Raw genomic sequence first — 8,189 nt, 5'->3', positions numbered from 1 at the left:
AGAGAAATGAAAACGAAGACCTAGAGGAAAAAACAAATTGAATCAAAATAATTCAGCATGGTCAAATGTTTTCTTTTCCTAAACTATGTGCGGTATATATTGCTTTACATACAACCCCCTTTCTTTTGAAGCCTGTAGAGGAAGAAATCCTGGGCAGGTCAAATCAACAATTTGTGTCTCTCAGTGGAGTCACTTTCACAATAAATGAAATCCTCACTTTATAATGATAGATCTCCCTGCCTCAATTGGAAGACCTGTGGAGCTAAAGCCCTTGTTAAAAGTTCCATTTTTTAACCTTTAATTTTCTCACAATGACAGGAAATGTACTAATACTCTCGTATCATTTTCTAGTGAGTGTAACATATGATTAAATTTCTAGACTAAAGGTCAATAAATCCCTTTTTAAAATAAGGCTACAACTAGTGGGATGCATTTTCTTCATCTGAACACATTTTTGAAATATAAATGATTCTCATTCATTTAAACTTCAATTCCATGGCATTCAAAATAGAACTGGGCTCTCCTATTCTTATTGGGACTTCTGAGAAGAGATGTATATAACTACATTGTGTTAGTGAAATTAACCCAACCCTCCACCACAGCTGTGCAAAAAATGCCTAATAAGAATCGTGCTACCCACTGAAATGTGGGCAATCTGGAAGGTAGTATGTCAAAAGAAATTCAGGTTGTAGCTAGTTCAGTTCCAAAGAGATAGATAACAGACTGTATTTTTGACTGTGTGTCCTCTTCCATCCATCCATAATCCGTTCAGTTGTCTACAAAAGCAGGCTATCGTATGTGGAAAAAATAGGGGCTGCATCTTCCAAGCAATATAAAGTTGTTCTAATGGATCAAGATTGAATATCCCCTACTGAGACGGCTAACAATTTTCTTTTTCTTGAGTGCTGGTAGTTAACCTGGAAAAAAGGCATTCCTCTAAGCTTGGCTAGGTAAATGTCTCAGGGAAGACAAGAAATAACGTCTTTCTCAGTCACTATACAAGAGAACGTCATTCAGCAACATTTCTGATGAAATATTTTTAAAAATCAAAATAATCTTAAAATTATTTTAAAAAATTCTGAGAACTCAAGGTTCAGGGGAAGGAAGGAAGGAAGGAAGGAAGGAAGGAAGGAAGGAAGGAAGGGGAGAGAGAGAGAGAGAGAGAGAGAGAGAGAGAGAGAGAGAGAGAGAGAGAGAGAGAGAGAGAGAGAAACCAATCATATTACAGGACAATGCCAATGGATGGGGAGAAAAATGGAATAGATCCCATCGCTGGAATATTACAGATCATATGACCACGTGCCACTATAACAGGTGAATCTAAATGTCTTCCTTCTAAATCAGAAATTCATACGTTAGCACGAAATTTCATTTGCTTTTAAAAGGACCTGGCAGCAAATATTTTAGACATAGCAGAGGAAGGAATTATTGACCCAACACAGAATAGGCTGATGGCTAATCATGATATTATTTCACCTATAGCTGCAGATTTCTGCAAGACATTTTGGATAAAGATAATTTCTACCACTACAAGGGAACCCAAAGCTAAGAATCAGGTGGCTTTTTCCAGTCAGCCCTCAAATCTAAGCCTCAGGTCTATTATGAATTAGTATTTTAAAAACTTCAAACGATATAGACAGATCTAACATTTCTTCAGTGTGCGCCAGTTTACTGGATTTCATATTTTTGGAAAGCAATGCTCCACCCCAAAAAGGCATCTGAAAGGCTGGTCAAGAATAAGATCTCCCAGTGACTTCTTTTATTTGGTTGGTTGAGTGCCTTACACTATTAAATCAGCCCCTTGTATCTATTCTATTTGGCTTAGAGACGACTGGAATGGATATTTGGATATTTCACAGGTACTATTGCAGCTTCTCAAAATTGGATCAGAAAAAGAATCTGTTCAAAGTGATTGAATGGTCAATTAAATGGCAAACACAGGGCAACTTTAAGTAAGTGAAAAGTAATGCGTATGGCAGCACAACACTGATGGGCTTTAATATATTAGGAAGAAGATCTGAAGGTTATAAAAGATATTTCAATGAAGTTGCTGACTTAATATGTTTCAGCTATGAAAAATGCAAAGTCCATGTGAGGGATCATTAGGAAAGGGAATGAAAATAAAACCGTCAAAATTGAGTCCTAAGATAAATCTATGGCACATTGGTAAACTCTGAATGCTTCTGCTTGCCATATTTGAAAGAGGATATAAGCGGAGTGGGAGGGGATGGGATGCAAAAGAAGGAAACCCAAATGATCAGCAAGCTACACCACCTTCCTTACAAGAAAAGAGTAAAATGTTTGGAGTTCTTTTAGCTTATAAAAATGATAACCAATATTGAAAAGTATGCGATCAAGGTGTATAAAATCATATATCGCATAAAGAGAGTAGATTGCAGTTTTTCTCCCTCTTAGGACACCAAGATCAGAGGTCATCTGCAAAACTGACTGGAAGATTTCAGAGAGACATAAAGAAGTATTCCTTCCCACAGCCCATAGTGATGAATGCTCACTAACTTGGATGGCTTTAAAAGAGAACGAATGGATTAATGGAGGATGGAGTTCTTGAGGGCTAACATCAGATTATGGGGAGCATGCCTACAAACACCAGCTACAGGGGACCAACTATGGAAGAGATTGTTACTCTATGATACTTGCGAGCATCCCAGAAGTAGCTGGTTGGCTACTAAGAGATATAAATGTTTGAATAAGGTGGGCTTTTGTCTGACCCAAATGCTGTAAGATAGATATTAAATTACTATTTTATGTCATTTTCAAAATAACGAGTGGGGTGTCATCTTCAAGGGCAGATTGTTTTTAAAACAAACACTCTTCTTTTTACCATAATTCTATTCCAGTGAAGATGGGTAGAAAGGGATTTTTAGCAGTATGGTACAATTCCTTTCAGCCATTTTATCTATGATTACATATTTTCTTGCATTTTTCTTATTTCAGGGATATATTAGGACTGCAGATTTTCTTTAAAAGGGGGGGGGGGAGATTCAGAATAGTGGGAAAGCACCAAACAGCCTCTTCATACCCGATTAAAACAGCTGCATCTTTCTCTAGGGCCATACAGCTGTGCTGAAAGCTATTCCCAGCTATGTGCATACAATTGTTTTTTTTTTTGAGGGAGGGGAATCGAGGATAAACATTTTCCTGATAGCCACCTCTCTCTCAGCATGAAGGCAGGAAGTTAAGTGGAGATTGATGGGCAGCTGCTTTTCAGAATGGTAGGATGGCCAAGATCTGAGGATTTCTTTCTATCACAATATAATGCTATGTCTACCCTTCTGTCAAGCACAGTACAGGAATCAATGTGATCTCCTTATCAGTCTGCCTAATTTACAGGGGAGACTAAATGGTTCACCCTTGCCTTTAGACCAACAAACAAAATATAATCCCTTAATATAATTCCCAAATTGCTAGCCACTGGTGGAATGAACAAATCACACAGTGGAATCTTACTTGAATGCTTTTATATTCCTCCACACATTGAAATAGTGGAACAGATATTCATATATTCTACCTTTATATTTTAAAATGCATAATCAAAGGACATAAAAGAATAATGCTGGCATAGAAGGAACTGCAGTATCACTGAAAAGGAATCTGATTTGAACTCTCATTCATTTCTTGAGCCAATTTGCCTCAAATGCGACCATGCATTTAATAAAGACTTCGTTAAACCCATTTTTCTTGGTATGAAAACATTTAAATAATTTGCAATGTGGTATTACTGAGATGCAGTACTGTTTGCAACAAGGAATATTTTTTACTAGATATTTCTTTATCTTAAATTTTCTTTCCAATACAGTGGAATATCCTGAGTAGAGAATCATTTGTGCATTCTTAAAATGAAAAAAAAAATATAAATAGCATTTTGTTAAAGAGGGTTGATTTAGTTGTTAAAATGCCACAGATCATATCACACCATATCCATTTATAAGGACCAAATGTATATATTCTGAAAGCTGGAAGTAAATGTCACTAATATCCAGGATGTTTGTATCATTGGGTGGGTGTGTATCTTCCCCCCACCCAAAAAAGCAACTAATTTTTTTGATTGTCAAGTTAGAGGCAAAACCATGGTTTCAGAGATAAGTGTTGACTCACTGATAAGTTGATTTTAATGGATGGAGAAAATGAGGTTTGACTCCTTTCTCAGAGTCGGTAAGAAAACTATAAGTTGATAAAGACTCTCCTGGCCATTACTTTTGAATGACTAGAAAGAGTATTGCTTTCATAGCCAACTCAACTCCTATGCCAAGTAGTCAGACTGATGTGCTTCAAGATTTGTTACCTTGAAGAGAACAGAAAAACCATTATTTACAAAGTGGTATGTCTTCTCCCAGCCATCTCTGTCCACCCAGTAGCTTCTAATAGGGAAGTCCCCCTTTGACGTTCTTGAGGGCCAAGGACCCACCTTTTCTGTTGGTGCCCATCTGCTTTGGAAGATGTTTCAACCAAGCCCAAGCCAGCACCAACATTGTTGGTGGTCAGAGAAGTGGACCTGATTATTTTAGGGCTAGATGATACAGCAGTTCTTCCCTACGGTAGGCAATTATTAGTGTTAGGATATTTTCCTTGATGTGTTAATAGCTACTATTACTGGGGTTTGGTTATTTTTTTTTCTTTTTTTTAGTTTATTTTTTTGTGCTGTCCATAAGTCACAGAGCATCTATAGCAAATCAATCAATAACTGGCAGGGCATTTGGCTGCTTAATGGATATGGTGTGACAGGTCTGTCGGTTTACAAAGTTCAGCAATGGGTTTCATTCATGTAATTTCCAAGCACAGCTGGTACCTAGTAAATAAAATCAAAGACCTGTTAAGAACTGCAGTGAAGAGTTTGTTCTTTACAGATTGCAGCAAGTCTGAGTTGAGGAGGTTCTGACAGATGCAAAATGTACACCTGTTGCAGGTGCACATACAGCGTAACCGGGCATGGCTGCGAAAACACACAGAAGGACAGGAGTTGAGACCTCGGGCAGAAACCATGAGAAATCTGAGCCAAAACCAAGAGAAATAGGAACTGGGAACATTTGGGAGGGTCAGGAAGCGAGGCAAGGGTAGAGTCAAGCTGGGCAGAATTCCAGGAGGAGCATACTGTATTTTAAGGGACTGTGCCGATACGCCGGCGTCCCCATAAGGAAAAAAAAAGATCCGTTTTCCATCCACATTGGGCTTAGAAACGGAAGCCTAGCAGAATATGCCTAGCACGAAAGCAGCTCCTCCTTAATCCCCAGCAAAGTTGGAATTCAGTTTCCTTCTTTAACAGAAAGTCGTTAAGCAACAGCTACCCTTACCTCTGGCATCCCAACCAACACACACATGCTTAAGAGAATCAAGGGAAGAAAGTCAAATACGCTATTGCTTAGATTTCTCCCAATATTTAAATATCCCAGGTTGCCAAACAGAAATTAAGAAGAGCGGAATTTCCTGAATTTAGATGTCTTTTTTTCCTCCCACTCTAAAACTGGACTCTCCAAGGAATGGAAGCAACTTTACCTTCACTGAACAACTGAAAGCCTCCCACCCAGCAGCACTGATCCTTGCACCATCAAGATGCTTCCCTATAGTCTAATTGAGTACAGAAAGATAGCAGTGGTGCTTTTTTTTCAAAAGGAGAATTTAGGTCCATAGCTATTTATGAGAGAGCTACAAACAGAAAGCCAATATTCAAATGGCAGCGTATTTCCAATTCCTGGCTATAAGAGCAAACTCTTGCCACGTGGATTTTTTTGGGGGGGTGGGGGAGAGGCCTGGAATAGAGGTTGCCATGCATAGACATTGCCTTTGCAGAAACGACTAGGAAGCCTATATTCCAGCAGAGCCATAGATACCAGGGATATATACACACTGTGGGGCCTTAGGATGCCCTTAATATCGGCTACGGCACCATTCTGAATTTGCCATCTGAAGGACATCTATGTCGAATCCTGCAGGGAAGATTTGTCCTGTCAAATGCAGAGACTGCAGAGTGGGCTTGCTTGGCAACAGAGTGAGATGCTCAGTGAGTAATAGCAACCTTTTAAGATCATACGTCTCGAGCTTGACAATGCTCTACAATGCGCGAAACACCGACTGTTCAAAATTTTACCAGCAGCCATGTAATTTTGAGAGAGACAAATAAGCAAGAGACTATCGTCTAGCGGTTCTTCTCTGGGTGACTAGAAAGAAAGGAGAGGTACACATTTCAAAGGAAAATTAAAGCTTTCCACTTTAACATTGATACATGTCTGTTTGCTGTAAGATAATGATGTCTTGGCGGGGGGAAGGATCTTTCCCTCCCCCGCTGTTTAGTAAATTATGAAATACTTTTAAACAATAGGCTGTGAGGTAAATGTCCTTATTTTATACAGCTTTTCCTAACTAAGTGCACTGAAAGGTATCTATAAAGTTGATTGCTAAAAAGCTCTAATTATGTAACACATATGTTTACTTATTCTACCTTGTTCTGAAACTCATGGCAGCAAGTCTTACTTATTTGTACCTTTCAATGATTTTAAGGGAATGCTAAATTCATATGCACTTTGGAGGGGTTATTTTTCCTTGTAGTCTGTTAGGGCCTGAAGTTCAGAAAAGCAAGCGGAATCATTCAAAGCGGAAGCAATCCTTGCTACAACTCCCTGAGATGAAAGAGAATGCTGATTAATTGTCTCCAGGGGAAATTAATCCATTTACAATTCAAATAAGAATTGTCCCCTAGAATCACGCTGCTATCGTTCATCATCCCTATTACAAGATGTAACCAGCGGATGGACAATTTTTCGGATTCTGTTTTTTTTTAAATTTTGCTTAAGAGTAGCAGACCATAATGCCACATTCGCAAAACAGCAGCCAACAATTTTATATATGGAAGTGCTTTGCCACTAGGATCTGCAAAATGTTCCGTCATGCAATGTTCCAGCCTTAAAACAAGCTCTTCCACAAGTGGTGCAGATGTGGTCTATCTCCATCATGGGCCTGCTCTAAGGTCAGAACACTCTGAGATGAAACATTTTGCACATTCCCCTACTTTGACATACTGAGGAGAGAGCTACTCTTCAAGCCAAAGACCGAGGGGGGCATATAGAACTAATTTCATGATCCTTTGGATCCTGGATCTTATGCAAAACAGGCTCACTAAGGAAATGGGCACAGACCGAATAATAAAGCATGCTGAGAAATAAGCCGATGAAAACAAAATGATCCTTATTTATACATATACCTGAAAATTCATTTCTTATCCATTTAGGAAGATGAAAGATCTTAGTGCTGATACATTTTTAAAATAAAGACTAGACAAAGCTGTATTTATATTTTGTTTCAGCATATAAGGATCCAATCTTTTGGGGACAGATTCACAATTCTGCATTAATGGATGAATAATGGTAACGAGCAATGCAATACATGCGTATATGGAGAGAATCGAACCCCATGTTCTTTAAACTAAATCTAATTCATCCCAGTCTTCAAAGATTCTCTGTCAAAAGGTTATGTGCCAAATCTTGCGCATAAGAATTAATTTTTTTAAAAAAACAGGTACATGCTTCTCTGCCAATTTGGGATCCTTTCCCTTCATTTATATTTATTTATATCCCTCACTAACATCTCCCTCTGTTGCTAAACACAATTTCAATGGGGCACAGAGTTCCATCCTTATGGCAACCACAGCATGCAACACTGTCATGATCCATGCAGTATGAATAGAAGGGTGTTTGGGATACATACGGATACATGGCCATTGTTGTCAGTTTAACAAAGATATCTTTACTTGGTGCATCCACGGTGTTACAAGTAAAGGCTTGGGGTGGAGGCATTTTGTGTTTTTTGCAGAAGTCAGCTGGAGAAGAGCTGTATTCCTGCCGAACTTCATGTAGGTCTGACTTGGCAGCTATCACCAAGCAAGGTATCCTGCTGTCCATGAAGTGTTGCTAGGCATTTAAAATAAAAATGAAATAAAAGTTAACTACCAGCTTCAATAAAATACACGGGTTTAAAATCTGCAGAGCTATGATTAGTGAATTCTGCAGTCTGCCATACCTTCAGAGGTGTAATTTAGGTTTTTTTAAAATGTATATGCCATCCTTCTTTCACACAGTTCACATATATTCCATATGGTGATCATGGTTTTTTCCTACTATAGATTCACAGTCATTCTGTGAAGTAAGTAACCCAGAGTGCGAAAAAGATTTGGCTTGGTG

The 8,189-nt window shown here is 38.6% G+C and overlaps 1 protein-coding gene across 3 annotated transcripts in view; it reads right to left on the bottom strand.

Moving 5' to 3' along the window:
* Window positions 1-8,189, bottom strand: part of RHOT1 (ras homolog family member T1) — a 58,552-nt gene that overhangs the window by 7,882 nt on the left and 42,481 nt on the right. For 2 of the 3 annotated variants that reach the window (XM_081933192.1, XM_081933190.1), the window contains exons 18-19: window positions 7,717-7,919; window positions 4,829-4,951 (exon numbers count right to left, since the gene is read on the bottom strand). In XM_081933192.1, the coding sequence (XP_081789318.1) occupies window positions 4,829-4,951; window positions 7,717-7,919 (326 nt within the window). The remainder of the gene's footprint in view (window positions 1-4,828; window positions 4,952-7,716; window positions 7,920-8,189) is intronic. The other variant, XM_081933191.1, reaches the window with a different exon arrangement.

The sequence above is a fragment of the Natrix helvetica genome (assembly GCF_964273705.1).
Source record: "Natrix helvetica genome assembly, chromosome: 1".
Classification (NCBI taxonomy): domain Eukaryota; kingdom Metazoa; phylum Chordata; class Lepidosauria; order Squamata; family Natricidae; genus Natrix; species Natrix helvetica.
Note: the sequence above shows the minus strand (reverse complement) of the source record. Positions and strands in the feature narration are given on the sequence as shown.